Source organism: Colossoma macropomum, unplaced genomic scaffold, assembly GCF_904425465.1.
Source record: "Colossoma macropomum unplaced genomic scaffold, Colossoma_macropomum, whole genome shotgun sequence".
Taxonomy (NCBI): domain Eukaryota; kingdom Metazoa; phylum Chordata; class Actinopteri; order Characiformes; family Serrasalmidae; genus Colossoma; species Colossoma macropomum.
Window position 1 is genome coordinate 888 of NW_023495458.1, and position 19,496 is coordinate 20,383.

At 40.0% G+C, this 19,496-nt stretch overlaps 1 protein-coding gene across 1 annotated transcript; it reads left to right on the forward strand.

Moving 5' to 3' along the window:
* Nucleotides 1-264: 264 nt before the first annotated feature.
* Nucleotides 265-14,388, forward strand: LOC118802146 (polymeric immunoglobulin receptor-like; the record flags this gene model as incomplete). The annotated part of the gene is made up of 7 exons (XM_036562618.1): nt 265-567; nt 1,754-2,047; nt 7,905-8,210; nt 8,512-8,553; nt 11,867-11,974; nt 12,149-12,189; nt 14,106-14,388. Coding segments are annotated over 7 exons (1,295 nt in total), but the record flags the coding sequence as incomplete, so codon positions are not given.
* Between the last annotated feature and the right edge of the window lie 5,108 nt (nt 14,389-19,496).

Genomic DNA, 19,496 nt, shown 5'->3' on the forward strand with positions numbered 1-19,496 from the left:
AAATGTTTTTGTTCATGTGTCTAAGTTTCCTAAAAGCTTTCAAACTGAACTACATTCACAGGAACAAAGCACAACCCTGACTGATCAACTTCCCATCAAACCAGCCAATGAAATAACATTAAACAAGTGAATGAATGACAGATTCACATCCAGCTGATATGAACAGAGGAGTTAACAGTGGTAAAGACCACTGAGAGAACTGTTTACTGTGGTGTTGTTGTTGAGATGGTGATGATGTGTTTGTTTGTATTTGTGGGTCTGCAGGCTGTGCTGTGCTGAGTGACAGTGAGAGAACGATCTCCAGATCTCCAGGAGAGTCTGTTCTGCTGCCCTGTCCCTGTCCCACAGACCAACACAAGATCAACCCTGACAGAGTCACATGGACTAAAGATCAGACTGCAGTGTGTAATGATACAGAATCCTACAGAGGCAGAGTCTGGATGTTCAACCAGAACCATTCCAGAAATTTCTCTCTCCTCATCTCAGATCTGACTAAAGAGGACTCTGGACTCTACACCTGCAGAGCTGATGAGAAAGACATGCCATATGTCCAGCTAGAGGTCGAAGGTCAGTCACTCAATCATTATACAGTTTCAGTACTGATCATACTGCACCAGTGTAACTGACTCAGCACCAAATCTGTTTCCAGAAGCTTCTCTCTGTAAGACTGAAGAGAACAGTAACAGTAACTGTAGCTGTGGAATGTGATGGTAGTGCAGATGTGACTGCTGTGATTAAACACACTGGAAAGTATTTTCATAACTGAAAACTACAAAAAACAATAATGCAAAGTTATTACAAAACAAATTTAGATAATAAAATATCTGGCTGCCCACCAGCTGTGAGCTACAGGAGAATTACTCAGACTACAGCGGCTGGTAAAGCGAGCGGGGCTGAGTTTAGTGAGTGTTCTGGTATGAAGTGGTTTTGAGTGAAGAGCTGATATTTTCATTTTAATCTGTTGTATTAATGCAGCTTCCCATGAAAATAATTATTCATCATTGATGTATTTAGTACATAGTAATTCAGTTTAGTTATATTGAAAAGTATGTAAAAAAAAATAGAATTTAGGCAATAGTTCAAAATAATAATAATTAAAGTTATTAATAATTCAAGTTATTAACGATAATTATTATGCTTTAATTATTTTAGAATATACTATCGTTATATTATATATAAGTTATTAACTTTAATTATGAACTTTTCTTAATCTTATAGAATATTTAAATATTCAAAATCACTTCGTATGGGCTATTTAAAAATGAAAATAATCAATAGTTGCAGCTCTAGACATGAGGTGTATTTTAAGGTGCATGAAAGTGATGTTCAGGAAAACTAGACATTTTCTCCTAATCATAAATTTGTCATAAATCTCTTCAGGTATCAGTCAAACTTTACAATATTTTAATTTTATATTTAATTACACCACTTCAAATTAAAAGTTTTGTTATCAAATACATTATAAACCACTTTCAAAACTTTTCTTTTTTTGTGATACAAGTTGTTGTGAGTGAGCTTTATACATATAGGAAATATCACTGCTGTATTATGGTTAATATCACCTTTGTCACTGAAATAAAATGTTTTCCATGAACATCAGCTATTATTCTTATAACAAGCTCACTATATCCAAAATTGCTGAAACACTGCAAATGTAATTCATTTATGATTAACTGGTTATGTACAAATACATTATGTATATGATACATAATGTATTTTCTGGTCAGTTAAATGCTGTGTGTTGTTGTTTTAGGCTGCGCTCTGTCAGAGAATAAACAGACTGTTCCAGTCAGCAGATCCTCAGGAGAGTCTGTTCTTCTGTCCTGCACCTGCACTGACCTGCAGGACAGACCTGTGAAAGTTCAGTGGAGAACACCAAACCATGAAGATCTCCTTCAGCGCTACAGCGGCCGAGTTCAGACGTTTGACCAGAGCTCTCCAGGAAATCTCTCTGTACTGATCTCAGACCTGACTGAAGAGGACGGAGGAACATATTCATGCTGGATAAACCAGAATCAGTACAGGAACTTCAGCCTCACTGTTAAAGGTAAACTGCTGAATTCTGTCTCTCTCACATTCACACATCTGCTGACTAAAAACCTACTAAAAACCAGAAGTAAGAAAATAGTTAGATAATTAAATAAATAAAGGCTAGAAGAAATAATCGATGTATAAAGAACAGCTAAAGTAGCTAAAGCACTTGGAAAAAGGATTTTGTCATTGAAGTAGTAGACCTGTATTAGTCCTGTATTATTTTTTTATTAGAAATGTTAGTTATTTAGATTTATGCTGTGTGATTTGTTCACTTGTTGTGTAACATCTGGATCAGAATTGATAAATAGGTTTTAATCTGTTCAGAAGCTTGGACAGAGCCCTCCCTGCACCTTTATTTATGATCATCATAATACAGCATGTAAACAAACCTTGAGCCCTGGTTAGTGCTCACACTATACAATACTGCTGATGTTATGATGAATCACTAATGAAGAATGATGCTTGCATCATGCATCAGTTCCTAACAGCTCGAGGCAGCTGCAAAGTGGTGCAGAGCAGTGACCATCCACCTTATGAAAGAAACTGCATTTAAATGTGAAAAGTACATAAACACTCTAATATATATATATATATATATATATATATATATATCTTTTGTAACGACTCATGAAAATTTAAATGTGTTTATGTAGTGATTAAGCTATGATTACTAAATTCTTTTAGTCATGCTAGGTAGCAATTGAGTGATTTAGGCATTTTCTTTGTAGACATAACTGTTATATTATAAATGTATACTACATATACCAGTACACATCAGTGCTACCTATTGAGTTATACTGCAATTAAATGCACTTAAATGCATTTTAAATTCTACTCAAAATCACTAACTAAACTTTAACAAAAAAAAGTTTTTGTTTCTAAAACACATTTCATTTAAATATACACTTAAATGTATCACTATATCATTAGGAATAACAAAATCAACTTCCTTTTCCTTAAGTTATATTTATGTAATGTTGAAATACCTCATCTATGCCTACAAGTGCTTTTCTGTTCTACAACCAATTTCCAAGAAAGTTGGGACGCTGTATAATGTAAATAAAAACAGAATACAATAGGCAGATCATTTAAACCATATATTTTATTGGCAAATACAACACATTAAATGGTGAAATTGAGATTTTTTTAAATATTTGTCTATTTTGCATTTAATGATAGCAACACTTTCAAAAACTTAGTACAGGGGCAACAAAAGACTGATAATGTTGTGTAATAAGCAACAGATCAGTTACATGCTTGGGTATAGCCTCCCAGAGATGCTAAACCTTTCAGAAGTAAAGAGGGGGAGGGGTTCACTACTGTGTGAAAGGCAGCATGGTTCTGTAAAGATAAAATACCAAAGAACTTGGGGATTTCATCGTCTACAGTACATACTATCGTTAAAAGATTCAAAGCATCTGGAAAAAATCTCTGTATGCAAGAGACAAGGCCAAAGACCAATATTCGATTGCCGTGATCTTTGGGCCCTTATGTGGCACTGCATTAAAAACAGACATGATTCTGTAGTGGAAATCACTGCTTGGGCTCAGGAACACTTCCGAAAACCAGTGTCTGTGAACACAGTTTGTCACTGCATCCATTTAAAACTCAACCATGCAAGGAAGAAACCAGAAACACCGCCACCTTCTCTGGGCCCAAGCTTGTTTAAGATAATCAGAAAAAATGGAAAAGTATCCTGTGGTCCAATGAATCAAAATGTGAAATTCTTTTTGGAAATCATGGACTAAAGGGGAGAGAGACCTTCCAGCTACTTATCAGCGCACAGTTCGAAAGCCAGCATATGTCATAGTATGGGGGGGCATTAGTGCACATTAGCATGGGTGACTTGCACATCTGTAAAGGCACTATTAATGCTAAATGATATATACAGGTTTTGGCACCATATGCAGGCATCTAGATGATGTCTCTTTCAGGGAAGGCTTTGCTTATGTCAGCAAGACAACACCAAACTTTTTGCACAGTGTCTCAACTTTTTAGGAAACTGGGTTGTAAATTGGAACAATTTCTGTTGCAGCTGTATATCTTTTACAATAAACTTGGTGACAGGCCTGTGATATTCCGCATTTTCCTTAGTCTAGTGATGGAGAACTGGTTGGACTTGAGTGTTTGATTTGTGCTATCCACTAACGAAGCTGTGGCTACCGCTTGACTGACATAGTCTCTAGGATTATTTATAAATTAGAAGTGTTTAAAACAAATGCTAACTGTGTCCTGGGTTAATAACTACTCATTAGCCAAGTATTAGAAAATAAATGATGAATTTGACTAATTTTTGTCCAGGGAACTTATTGTGTTTTCTATTTAGCAGTAAAGTGTGTGATGTTATTACACTACGTGGTATTAATTAAGCATCTCTTGAAGTGCACCCGAATTCACAGCATGCCAAAAAGTTTAATGTATGTGGTCACATGTTTGTGCACATATATGTGTGCCTTGTTGGTGATATTTTTCTCTGTAATATTCTGTGTGTAGTCTGAATGCAGTGCCACCTGTCTGGAGTTGGTGTCTGATGGTGGTGTATACTGTTTGTATTAACTCTTGATTGGGGAACTGCTTCAAGTTTGATTTCCATGTCTGATTGTGCTGTTTGCATATGGCCAAAAACCTTGGGTTTTTGGAATATGCCTTCTGACTAATGTTGATATTTGAGTATCGAGTGTACAAGTTCATCCAGTAAACTACAAAGGGGAAAAATGGCTGTAACTAGTGTAGGGACAGAGGATCACCTCTGTCAGCACACTCTTTATAGCAGCACACAGAGGAACAGGTTTTATTATTGAAAAACAGCAAAGGGAAACAAGGTAATTTTTCATGTTGGATGAGTAACCAAGGCTGCCTCTTTAGAACAGAACAAACAAGCATCATGTTGGATGCTGATGAGGACTTCTTGTCACAAGGTATTTTCTCCTCAGTGGATGGTGCACCAACAAGACTTCGTTTTTAAACCAAGTTAACATTAGCACCAGTAGCCTAGTTCACAACATCACAAGCAACTGCTGAGTTCCAGCATGCAACAGAAAAGGAACAAAGACCTGCTTATGGTCAGCATTTCGCAGTAGGTGAGCTCATATGGGTCTACAGCCCAAACAAAAAGAAGGGCATGGATGCACAGTGGCACTACATCATGACAGGCTAGGCCCTTATAGGGGCTGCACAGGACCACAAGAAGACCACACAAGAGAAATGCTGTCTCAGTCTCCTGTAGCAGTGCTAGAACAGCCCGGTGCACAGACCAGCCCAAGTGGGGCAGCTAACCCCACTGGGGGATAACCCCAGCGAACTTGATTCTCTTCCCAAAGCGTTTCTCCAGCCCCAGTCACTGCAGACTACTTCCCAGCCTTGGGGATTTCCAATCCTGGCACACCCCAGAAATAGGGGGTGGATCCCTGTTTGGTTCTTTGTGGTACTTTGAGGGTCAGGACTTTTCCAAGGGGTGGGTAGTGTAACGGGTTCAGAAATTATTTATTCTGATTATTTGTTCTGCAGCAGTTATTTTCTCCAGGGACTCTGATTATGAAGCTTTTTTGGACTGTTTATGAGGAGTTCATGGGGAGCAGGGCTGATGGCCAATTGAGCTTGATGCAACTTAGGCATAGTGTGCTCTGTTAGCATATTTATTCCATGTGTGAGGCAAGACTTGAGCCAGACACATCCTTGAATAAAGCACACAGTGATCAGAAGCTGTGTTTCCTCCTCCAATCATGGAAATGTGACAATACATATAAAGAGAATTTATTGTTCTACAGTATCAAGTTATTCTGAGTAAACCTACTGTGAGGCTCTACTGGAAGCTGTTAGCAATTTATATAAATCTTTGTAAACCAAAACAAACATGTTGTCTTCTACTGTTTTTGACAGAAATTGTACATTTTTAGTCAATGCTCTCAAAATCTGTTTGTTTTTAACTGTTCATTTTTCATTATTAACCTGTTGTGGACTTTCATGGATGGTCCTTCTAGCCACAAGAGCACACACAGTAAGTAGGTTAGAAACATGCAGGGCCAAAAGCCATCATACTTCAACACTTTTAAGGAGAGAACTCTCATTACTAATTACTTAGTTTTTGATTAAGTACTTAATATTTAGTAATTTTGAATACTGTTAATTAATATTTGTTTTGTTTATTATTAGTTCATAGCTTATTTACTCAACTGTGTACTAACTGCTGCTTATTATAAAGAAGTAGCATAAGAACTAACTAGTACTGATGAGTAAGTGCCACTAATTATTTGTTAATTAATCTACTGATTTATTTGTTAATTAATTAGTACTTAGTGTCCATGGTAACAGTTGGGAAAGCAGAGAATCCCAGACGACCCTGTCCCCCACAACTTCCTCCGGCTCATTCCAGGGAACCCAAAGCCGCTCCCAGGACAACTTGGAGATATAATCCCTCCAGCGGGTCCTAGGATGACTCGGGGGTCTCGTTCCAGTAGGCTGTGCCTGATAAACACCCCAAGGAGGCGTCCAGGCACATCCGGATCAGATGCCTGAACCACGTCAAATGGCTTCTCCTAATGCAGAGGAGTAGCGGCTCTACTCTGAGCTCCTCCCAGATGGCTAAGCTCCTCACTCTATCAAGTACGGTTTAGACTTCTTTCTGTCATTACCCAAAACTCGTGACCATAGAGGGTCAGGATGTAGACCAACCAGTAAACAGAGAGCTTTGCCTTATGGCTCAGCTCCTTCTTCACCACTACAGTCTGGTATAGTGACCACATTACTGCTGCCGCCTGTCCCAGCCTGCGGCAGATCTCACGATCTTCCCATCTCTCATGAACAAGATCCCGAGATACTTAAACTCCTCCACCTGGGGCAGGTCCTTTCCCCTTACCTGGAGTGGGCATGCCAACCTTTTCCAGGCTAGGACCATGGACTCCAACTGCTTCAGACTCAGCTGCAAACCGCTCCAATAAGTACTGGAGACATCCATGCGATCCAGCCAAAAGGACATCATCATCTGCAAATAGCAGAGACGCCACCCTCTGGCCTCCACACATAATGCCTTCCTGACCTCAGCTATGCCTTGACACCCTGTCCATGAATATCACAAACAGGAGTGGAGACAAGGCACAACCTTGGCGGAGTCCGACGCTAACACCTGAACAAGCTTGACTTAATGCCGAGTGACAGAGATTGAATGGAAAATATATATACATTACCAATTAATGTTTATTCTAAATGATCCGTTATTTATTAAACTAAAATAAATCCTTCACACTTGCACATCACATCCAATGGCAGATTACTTAAGGATCTAAGATTGAATTTTCTATTGGTATTGCTCCAGTGCGTACATCACTCTGTCATTTATTATTAGTTTATTAACTGTTTACATGTGTCTTTGAATGAGCAGTATTACTTCTGTTTTCTCTCAAATGCCATATTTGGTTGTTTTATATATCTCCCATGCACAAGTACTATGATCCATACAAGACAGAACATTGCATGAAAAATGTAACAATAAATCAGTAGAATAATTAACAGATAATAAACAGTCCTAATTCATAAGTACTAGTTAGTTTCCATGTTATTTGTTTATCTGAGTAAACACACTCATCTGTTCATTAACAGCATAATACGCAGCAGCTAGTGCAAAGTGAGTAAATAAGCTGTGAACTAATGACAAACTAAAATATCAGTTAACAGTGTAGTCAATTACTAATTATTAATTACATTATCAATTACTATGTAATAACTAATGCTTAATGAATACTTTAGTAATGTTTAAATAATGAGTAATTTATGACTTATTAATGACACAATTAGTCTTTAATTTACAACCCTTATTGTAAACTGGAACAGTAATGAACAGAACAGAAAAACTGTGCTGGTTTATGTTCCTGCAGGCTGCACACTGTCAGAGACTCAGGATAGAGTGATTGTCAGATCTCCAGGAGAGTCTGTTCTCCTGCCCTGCTCCTGCACTGACCAACACACCAAACCTGTAAGTGTGAAATGGGAGCGTGTAGACTCAGGAGGGACTGAGGTATCCAATGAGACGGAGCTCTACAGAGGCAGAGTCCACATGTTTAATAAGAACCTTCCAGCATATCTATCTTTACTTATCTTCAACCTGACTGAACAAGACCAGGGAACATACAGATGTTCAATCAACAACAAACAGTCCATCAACATCAGACTCAGCATTGAAGGTAATTAATTTATCTTAGTGTCAACTGTAAAGACTCTTAGAACATAAGAACATGTTTATACTTGATTTTGACAATTTTCAACACAGCAGCTCAGTGTTACAGTGGGTTTGTATATTTGTACCAATTATAATATCCCCTCTTTTCTGATGATACTATGAGCTTATTAATTGGCTACAGCATAATCTGCTTTGATAATTCTAAAAGAATATTTTAACTCTAGCAACAGACACAGTTATTTCAACTCAAATATTGTGGAAATGTGGTAGTGTACTATTACTCACCTCATTTTCTGTTTTCTCAGTGAAATCCACAGCAGAGAAGAGAGAAATCACAAGTCAGTCTGGTAAGATGTTACAGTATAGCAATATAGTGAGTACACCTCACAGTGAACATGTCCAAATTGTGCCCAATTTTTTTGTTGTCCCTCCCTGGTGTCATGTGACTCATTAGAGTTACAAGGATCCAGGTGTGAATGGGGGGCAGGGCTGTTAAATTTGGTGTTTTGGGTACAATTCTCTCATACTGGCCACTGGATATTCGACATGGCACCTCATGGCAAAGAACTCTCTGAGGATGTGAGAAATAGAATTATTGCTCTCCACAAAGATGGCCTAGGCTATAGGATGATTACTAACACCCTGAAACTGAGCTATAGCAAGGTGGCCAAGGTCATACAGCAGTTTTCCAGGTCAGGTTCCACTTGGAACAGGCCTTCCCAGGGTCAACCAAAGAAATTGAGTCCACGTGTTCAGCGTTAAATCCAGAGGTTGTCTTCAAAAAATAGATGCATGAGTGCTTCCAGCATTGCTGCAGAGGTTGAAGAAGAGGAAGGTCAGCCTGTCAGTGCTCAGACCATATGCCACACAATGCATCAACTCGGTCTGCATGGCCGTCATCCCAGAAGGAAGCTTTTTCTGAAGCTGATGCACAAGAAAGGCCGGAAACAGTTTGCTGAAGACAAGCAGTGCAAGAACATGGATTACTGGAACCATGTCCTGTGGTCTGACGAGACCAAGATAAACTTGTTTGGCTCAGATGGTGTCTAGCATGTGTGGTGGCGCCCTGGTGAGGAGTACCAAGACAACTGTATCTTGCCTGCAGCCAAGCATGGTGGTGGTAGCATCATGGTCTGGGGCTGCATGAGTGCTGCCGGCACTGGGGGGCTGCGGTTCTTTGATGGAAACATGAATTCCAACATGTACTGTGACATTCTGAAGTAGAGCGTGATCCCCTCCCTTCAGAAACTGCGCTGCATGGCATTTTTCCAACACAATGACGCCCCCGAACACACCTCCAAGATGACAACTGCCTTGCTGAAGGTAAAGGTGATGGACTGGTCAAGTAAGACCTAAACCCAATTGAGCACCTGTGGGGCATGCTCAAGCGGAAGGAGGAGGAGCGCAAGGTGTCTAACTATCACCAGCTCCATGATGTCATCATGGATGAGTGGAAGAGGAGTCCAGTAGCAACCTGTGCAGCTCTAGTGAATTCCATGCCCAAGAGGGTTAAGGCAATGCTAGATAATAATGGTGGTCACACAACATATTGACACTCTGAGCACAATTTGGACATGTTCACTGTGAGGTTTACTCACTTGTGTTGCCAGCTATGTAGACATTAATGGCTGTGTGTTGAGTTCTTTTCAGTAAATCTATACTGCTATACAAACTGTACACTGACTACTTTAAGTTATAACCAAGTTTCATTTCTATAGTGTTGTCCTATGAAAAGATATAATAAAATGTTTGCAGAAATGTGAGCAGTGTACTCACTTTTGTGAGATACTGTGTGTGGGTATATATATATTATATATATATATATATATATATATATATATATATATATATATATGTATATATATATATATATATATATATATATATATATATATATATATATATATACCCACACACAGTTCTCTGTTACTAATGAAAGAACATGAGAAGGCATTGGTTGTTCCTGCAGGAGTTAACACTGGATAAAGAACCTTCATAGAATGAATAGGCAGATGAACTAATATAGTAACTCAGATCAAGTAAACTACATGGTTAACAGACGTAACTAGAATAGTGCATTACCTGTAGAAAATGAAGTGATTCTGCAGCTGAAGTTTGTTGCTAGGCAGTTGCTAAGGTGTTTTCTATTTAGTTGCTATGGCATGAGGGGTGTTTACTGAGTGGTTGTTAGGGGGTTGCCAAGTGTTTGCTAGTTGTTGTTAAAATGAATGGGAGTCTATGGGAGTACCAAGCAATGATAAAACAACACATAGAGGAGTGTGGATCAGTAAGGCTGTTGACTACAGCATCAGTAAGTGTGGATCAGTAAGGCTGTTGACTACAGCTTGGAGACCTGCGACCCTCTGAGTGAGTTCATGTAGTTCCATGTAGGACAAAAGAAAGTTTAGGGCTTGTGTGTGGGTTAAAATGAATGAGAGTGTATGGGAGGAATGAAGGATGAAAAAAATGAGACATAGAGGAGTGTGGGTCAGTATCACTCTGGATTAGAACTTGATGGCCTTTTTCTTAGTGACTACACATAGTTTTGGTGTCTGTCAGGTAAAAGAAAGATTAGGGCTTAACTTGATACGGAAATCAATAGAAGTCTAAGGGAGAAATGAGGGATGAAAAAATGAGTTTTGTGGCTGTCGAATAAAGGAAATAATAGGGCTGGGGTGTGTGCAAAAATGAATGGGACTCTATGGAAGGAAAGAGAAATGGAAAATCGACACCTAGAGGAGTGCAGGTCAGTGAGGTGGTGGATTAAAGTTTGGTAACCTGAGTGAGTACATGCAGTTTGGAGGCTGTCATTCAAAGGAAAGTATACGGCTTGTCTGTGGAAGAAAATGAATGGATGTATATTGGAGGAAATTAAAGGATAAGAAAACAACACATAGAGGAGTGTGGGTCAGTATGGCTGTGAGTTTATGCAGTTTGGTGGCTGTTGGGAAAAAGAAAGATTAGGGCTTTGTTGGGGGTGAAAATGAATGGGACTATATGGGAGGAATGAGGGATGAAAAAATGACATATAGAGGAGGGCAGGTCAGTATGGCTGTGCAGTAGAGTTTGAGGACCTGTCCTGAGTGAGTACACACAATTTGATGGCTGTTGGGAAAAGACATAATTGGGCCTGTGTGGGGCAAAATTAAATGGAAATCTATGGGAGAAACGAAGGATGAGAAAAAATACAAATTTTTGTATCCTTTGTCCTTTGAATCTTGTTTGCCTGTTTCACATCACAGAAACAGGCAAACAAGATTCAAAGGACAAAGACAAAAGTCAAAGTTGAAAGGTTAAAGACACAGTCCAAATACACAAAAGGCAAAAACACTAGATAATACTTGGTATCTCATAGGAAAGAAGCAATACTTCACAGAGTTCTAACCTAAAAGCCTGGGCTTATATACTAACTACTCTATACTAGCTAATGGGGCAAACAAATCTATGGGAGAAATGAAGGATGAGAAAAAATACAAATTTTTGTATCCGATTCATTCCTTTGGGGAAAAAAATCATAATGTAATGAAGATTGTGTGAAAACTGGACATTAGATTAAAAATAAATGTGCAATGTGTTTTAAGTGTCTTTTTATAAAATTTTACAATTTTCTTTGAACTGTAATGAATATGATTATGTTTCATGTCTTTTTCTTGATGACAGATTCCTCAGGTTTGCTCATCACTTTGAGTGTCTGTGTGGCTCTGCTGCTGATTGTAGTGATTGGAGAATCAGCGCTGATCTACAAATTGATTCACAACAGGACACAAGGTACTAAACACACACCCATAGACACATAAAAGCAGCTTTGGTAGGAATGTAATACTTTAATATGAGTATAAATTAGTTATAAAATCAGTTATGAAAGATTTCCTCTGTTGAAGATTAAATTCACCAGTCTTGTGGAAAACAGCTCTTTGATTAACATCTTCAATTGTTCTGCAGGGTCTGTCTCTACAAACACTGAGAGAAGAACACAGAACACAGTGAGTGAAAAGACTCATTAAAAACAGAGTCTTAAATCTGCGTCTCATTATAACCAAATATGAAGTGTTTTAAAATGTAAAAGTGTAAGTCAGTAGCATTCAGCACTGTTTTATGAGAATACAGAGTCTGTAAGTATTGTATTTATTCCAACTGAACACAACACCATTTGATTTACAGCTGTGTCATTTGTGTAACGTGACACGACTGATCATACGATCACAGATGCATTAGAAAAAGAGGTTTTACTGTTTGAAACGTGATCTAAGCTCGTTGTCAGAAAACAGGCACAGATCAAATCCAAAACAGTCCAAAAAGGCAAAATGACATAAAACACAGAAACAGGCAAACAAGATTCGATGGACAAAGACAAAAGTCAAAGTTGAAAGGTTAAAGACACAGTCCAAATACACAAAAGACAAAAACAGTAGAGAATGCTCAGTAGCTCACAGGAAAGAAGCAATACTTCACAGAGTTCTAACCTAAAAGCCTGGGCTTATATACTAACTACTCTATACTAACTAATGGGGCAAACAGAACAGGAGTGACAGATTGGGTAAAGGACAATGTCCATTGGCTATGAATGGTGGAGCAGCAGTCATGTGATTTCCAAGGGAGTTCTGGGAATTGGAGTTCTCTAGAGAGTCAGATCCAGAGGAATGCATGACAATTTGGAAGATGCTCTTACCTATAATGACTTACATGTGGAGGATGGTGGTGTCATTTTCTATATTATGCAAACCACAAACAACAATGTAAATGTGGCATGCGCCCGCCCCCCGGGCCCTGATGATGACGGCCGCGAGAGCCGGCAGGAAGGCGGGGCCCGAACAACCAGCGGCGATGAACCTCGGCCAGGACGGCAGGGAGAGAGCCGCGAGTGGGGAGGGGGTGGAGCGCAAAGCCCGAGCTCCTGCGAGTAACCCGAGTGACGCAAGTGATGGCGGGAGGAGGAGGAAGACGACGATGGCGCCGGCAACGAGAGGCACAGGGCAAGGAGCGAGTCCCCAGCTCCGCCACCTGGGCCCCGCCCTCTGTTACGCAGCGAGGCCGCTTCATTACACCTCACGTTCGACCCGGGCGGGTGAGCTGCCAGCTGGGGGCGGTGACAAGGAGGTGGAGCAGCGAGCTCTTGTTCCCTCTCGGCTCAGGGGCTCACCCTGCCCTTAATGAGAGCCTTTTAAAAGAGCTGAGAGGGAACAGAGAGAGAGAGAGAGAGAGAGGGACGAGCAGCAGCAAGAGACAGAAGAGCTGAAAAGCTTATTTAGGAGAAGGACTGAAAAGTCTGGCTGAAGCCACTGAAAAGTGGCCAGCCTAGCATAGAGCAGTGTTGGTTTGTTTGAGTTGTATTGTTTGTTTTGTGTGATTAAAGAAATATGGCTGCTGCAACCCTGAACCCTGCCTCCAGCGTCCTCCTTGAGCCCGGGGTAGCACATGCCGTGCTACAGTAAAATATACAGATAAAATGTTCAATTACGAGATCGTCTACTTATTAAAGCAATAAAATATTGCTATGGAGGACACAAGACTGTGTACACTGCAATCTTCATACGGCACAGTAGGAAACTATAAATAGATATTGTCAAATTAATTATAATGTGTAAACAGTATTTGTTTTTTTGTAGGTGTAATAGAGAGGTTCCCAACCCTGTTCCTGGTAAAGTCCTGCCCTGAAAAGTTTGGATACAACCTTAATCTAACACACCTGATCTAGATAATCAAGGACTTTAGAAGCATCTGAATATTAGAGTCAAGTGTATTTATCCTACAATCTCCATGGCAGTAGATCTTCAGGGCCAGAGATGGAAACCCTTGGTTTAATGGCCACATAGGCAATTATTCTGTATGAATGAATGAACATGATGTGAAGACTAAGGTTTGAGTTATTTTTTCATTGTGTGTGTTATTGTGGTTGCAGGCTGATAATGATTATGAAAATGGTCTTCCTAAAAACCGGAACAAGATCAGCATGGCTCCAATCTACCAGAGCCTGGACCCCAACACCAACCAACCAGATTCAGTCTATCAGGGCCTAAACCCCAACACCAACCAATCAGATTCTGTCTATCAGGGTCTAAACCCCAACACCATCCAATTACATTCAGCCTCCCAGAACTGAAACCTCAACACCATCCAATCAAAATAAGAAATCCCAACACTTACAGAGCTAAACCCAGATTCATCTGTCTAAACCCTTCATTTCCAAAGCACCGCAGCAATAAATTGCAGTTATTTTGTGTTGATCAAGATGAAAACATTACACACCTTCCAACACTGACTTTCCATTCTAATCCATGTTAGGAAATCAGAGGAAACCTGTTGAACTCAACTGCAGATCTGTAATCTTTATCTATGCATTAAATCTAGTAAGTTATAGATTATTGCTTTCAAGAATATTTGGTGAACTTATTTACAAAATAAATTTATTTCATCATTAATATGTTTCTTGCTAGAGCTTAAATTACAAATCACTCCTTGCATAAGTCATGATGTGCTCTTATTTTTTGTAATATTGACTCTCTGAGTGTTATGTACACATGTTTAATAAATATATGTATTTGAAGTGAAAGTCAGTTGGATGCAGAAGTGTTGTAAATGTAATTTTTCAGCATTAAGGTCTGTGTTTGTGGTGAATAATTAGCTTTTCTATATCTCTGAATGTATTTTAAATAGTTGAGCTTATATGAACTGTTCAAATTGGATCTCTTTATATTGTCCTATTATATTGTAAATCTTTTAAGTTTAATAAAGAAAACTGAAACTGTAACTATTGTTCCCTTTAAAATTTTCTGAGTAGTAATTTCACTTTAGAAAAACGTTCTTTTCATATTGCTGTTTCAGTGAAGCATCCATGACACAAACACATAAAAAAATGAATAAATAAAAAAGTATAGGTATACGCCATCACAGCTTTGTGGCTTTAAGTCTAGGTCTTGATTCCATGATTTATGATTATTGCAAGGTGCTTGGAATTGTATGTCGCCCAAGGCTCTTTTAGACACAACCTGAACTATTACTGTTCAACATCTTCTGCTATTCCCTCTATCTGTTCAACAGATTGGAGATTGTTTGAATTTATCATTTGTGCAATGTGAGATAAACTTTAACTGTTTGAAAGATCATTCTTACTGTATACAGAACACATAGAATGTGAGTTCATCTTGTGCTTTAAGTTGTCGGTCCTTTAAAAAATGTGACATTTCTCTGTGACATCATTACACACAAAAATCTGGACATGTTGCTTCTTATGGAAACAGCAAACACCTTATGTACACCCGAACCTCCTTACTCCTCCTGGTTATAGTCATCTGGTTATAGTCATCTCTTTGGATTAGGGGTGGCGGACTGGCTGTTGTTTTTCAAATTAGTCTAAATATTGTGGTTATAGCTCTAAATGATGTCTCATCTTTTGAATATGTGACAAAGTGGTTAGCCCAGCCCTTTTAGTTGTGGTTTTAGTCTACCACCCCCCCAAATTCACACCCTGACTTTCCAACTGAACTTAATGAATTATTCACTCTAATCTTTGCAGTGTCTCTGTTATTTCATGACTTTCACATACATGTCAGTTCAAACTGTGCTGTTGCTCCATACCTCAGAATTGTATTGGAACACTTTTATTTAACTCAGCATGTAGATCTTCCTACTCACTCTCATCAGAACACAGTTGATTTGGTTTGTTACTCTGGTCTAAATGATGTTAGTGTTGTTGGTTCCAAGATTGGTATCTTTGATCATTTGGTCATTGAATTCAGAGTTAACAAACTCATTATCCCCCCTGGATCTAATATTTCTGGCTTTGCTGAGTTATGTGAGGCATTTCTCCACTTTTTCCATTATAAAATTTATTCTATCTGTAACCTTTTCGATAAACTTGATAAATCTACATGACACTGAACTACAGGAATTTCTTTCTGTGATTTCTATGAATTCACTCTGGCCACTTCATCAGGCATCTCAATGTTAATTAAGAAATGTTACTCCACAACCCGCCAGTAAGATCCTGCACCTGCTTCCTTACTACATCCAGAATTGTCCTATTAGAGCTGAAAACTGCTGCAGTTGGTTGAACCTTGGTTTAGATTCAACTATAAATAATTCAACTTTAAATACTTACTAACCAATCTCTAATCTTCCTTTCACTGCTGAACTATTGAAAAAAAGTTATTGCAAAAGATTTTAGCTACAGTCATCTAGCATCAAATAATCTGTCTGAATGGTTCCAGTCTGGTTTCATTTCATGCCATAGTACAGAGACAGTTCTCCATAGGATTGTTGATGACCTTTCATATGCCTCTGATTCTGGAGCAATTAGGCTACATTTACACAGCAGGTAAAAGTGGCCCAAATCTGATTTTCTCACCAAATCCGACTTTTTTGTTTACCTGTTCACATTATCTTTTAAATATGACCTGTATACGACATCAGTCCGAACAGATCAGCTCATAAACCGACCCGCATGCACAAAAGAATGCTTCACGTGGCTCAAAGAATGCTTCACGTGGCTCATCCAGAGGTAAACAATCATGATGACTAGCAAACACTAGTTGCTCCCGGTTTCATCTTCGCCAGCATCACAGGAGCGAGTGAACTTCCAATGACTGAGAGCTGGGCTCATCACCCAGAATGTGTTCGGCCACGGCCACTTCTTTGGTTCGTGTGCTCCAAATCTTTAAACTCTGACGCTGCAGCCTCGGTCTCCTCTGGCTGCGCTCGGCTGTTTCGTTCGAAACCTCTTCAAACATGGAGCAGCTGCGATGAGTCTCCTCTAATTTTTTAGTACATCAGCCTAAATGTTTATGAGTCTCAGCAGCACGAAATTATGACGAATGTCGAGTTGGACTGACGTAAAAGTCGCATGAATTCCGATCTGGCTGTTCAGACTGAGTCGCATTGCCGCAGATCAGATACGTATTGGATTTCAGTACCACATATGAAAGCGTCTCAAATCGGAATTGAAAATGTCAGATTTAATGTGTTTTTTGCTGTTTACACTGACACACAGATGACACATCTGTGTCACATTTGAGGAAAAAGATCGGATTTGGGCCACTTTTACCTGCTGTGTAAACGTAGCCTTAGTGATCTTCTTCTACATCTCAGCTATGCTTTTAATGCAGTTGCTCATGACATAATCATTGGCCATCTCTCTGCTATTGGCATCTCAGTTACAGCTCTTTCCTGGTTTAATTCCTGCCTCACTGGTAACTGTTTAATAACTAATAAACAACATAAATCCTGCACTGCTCATGTTGCTCAAGGTGTGCCCCAAAGTTCTGTTCTTGGCACTTTGACATTGATGGAGTACATATAAAACCCTCAGAAACTATTGGTACTTTTGGTGTCATCTTTGATTCCTCTATGTTGTTTGACTATTATATCAGCTTACTTATTAAGACCATTTTCCATTGCCTCTGTAAAAATTTCAGACTCTGTTCCAGGCTCGGTAGCAATGACGCAGAAATTCTGGTCCATAATTTTCTTGTCTAGATTACTGTAATGAGCCTCTTTCTGGTCTCTGAGCTAAACTCCTCACTAAATTACAGTATGTTCAAAACTCAGCAACGAGAGTCCTCACTCACACAAAATGCTATGTGTGGTCTTACACCTACTCTCTACAAAATGCAGTGGTTACCTGTCTCTTTGCATATACAGTCCAAACTACACCTCATAACCTTCAAAGCCATATATGGACTTGCCTCTCTATACATTGCTGAACTTCTCCATCTTTACACCCCAGCCCTTACTCTAAGGTCTTTGGATACTGATTTGCTTAAAGTGCCCCAGTTCAGATTGTCCTTGTTTGGTGCTGGGATATTCAGCATTACAGCTCCTAAACTTTGGAACTCACATCTTAGAATCCCCATAATCTCACCTCTGCTTTTGCCTTCACAACACAACTCAAAACTTACCTGTTTTTGCAGTGCTTATTTTTTTATGTAGACCGACCTTGAGGCACTACAAAAATGTAACCTATTTAATATTGTCATTATTATTATTGTGACAACTCTTAGAAGAAGAGTCAGGAGAGGCCATAATTTATGCTTAAAGTCTAATGCTGAAGTCTTCTATCACACACTCACTGCACCTAAAAAATCCCCCAAAAAGTTCCCGAAAGCGACACAGCTAAATAAAAGCTACAGAAGTAACAACAACACTAAAACACAACCCAGGCATGAACAATTCCACATTGCCTCCCCTTCAAATGTCATTCATGCAACCCACATGCACAAATAAAGTTCTTAAAGTGCAATGGAAGATGTCCCCCTCGCTGTGGTCTGTGGACCCCATGGCAGGGGTCTCAGAATGCTGTCCTTGCTGCCCTGGACACTTCCAACTCCTCCTCGGGGTGGGGCCTCTGAGATAACTGTCCCTACTGGTCTGGCATGGCCTCCTCTACATGGGGCCAGTATGGGGCAAGTCTGTCCCTATGAACTACAGTCCACTGCCCTGCCCAGACCCAATACATCTCCTTGCCCAGTCATTCTCTTACCACACAGTTGCCCCCCCCGGGTGACTGCAGCACTGGGCAGCACCCTTTCCTGTGAAATGGGTTGTACAGCCACATCCACACTCCTGGCAGCAGGAGTTTCCATTGACAGCATGAGCCACATTCGCATTTCAATTCGCCGAACATGAGAAGTGTGAACTCAACTTCTGCACAGTGGAACGAGTGCACGCCAGCAGGCCAAGGTGTAATGCTGGTCTATGTATATTGTGCTGGTGCTGGTCAGGGACGATGGTCAGCTGAGTAATGAGTGTTCAGTTGAAGCACTCCACGAGGCCATCACTCTGAGAGTGGAGCAGTGAGGTCTGGGTCTTCTGCATACCCAGCCAGTTGCAAACCTCAGCCATGACAGCCGATTCAAAGTTGCACACCTTGTCACTGTGGAGTTTCTCTGGCATGCCAAACTGGCAAAAAAAACTCCTCTACCACCTGCTCCGCCATCGTGGCTGCATTCTGGTCTGGGGCAGCAAATGCCTCAGGCCATTTAGTGAAATAATCCATGGGCTCGAGCACATAGCGGCTCCTGGCCTTGGTGGTAGGAAAGGCCCAGGACATCCACGGCTACTCACTCTTTCACGGTGCCGGAGCAGAGGGGGTTGCAACTTAACACGTGTGACAGCTGCTGCTGCCCTTTCTTGGCCATACACCAGTCACAGCAGTGCCCATAGAGCTCCATGTCCTGGTGGCAGCCCAGCTAGTAGAATCTCTGCTCACTGTGAAGTGCCCCACACCACCTGCCCCATGCACTGTGCCCAGCACTGTTTTGCACACCAGCAACTGCCAAATGCACCTATATGGCAA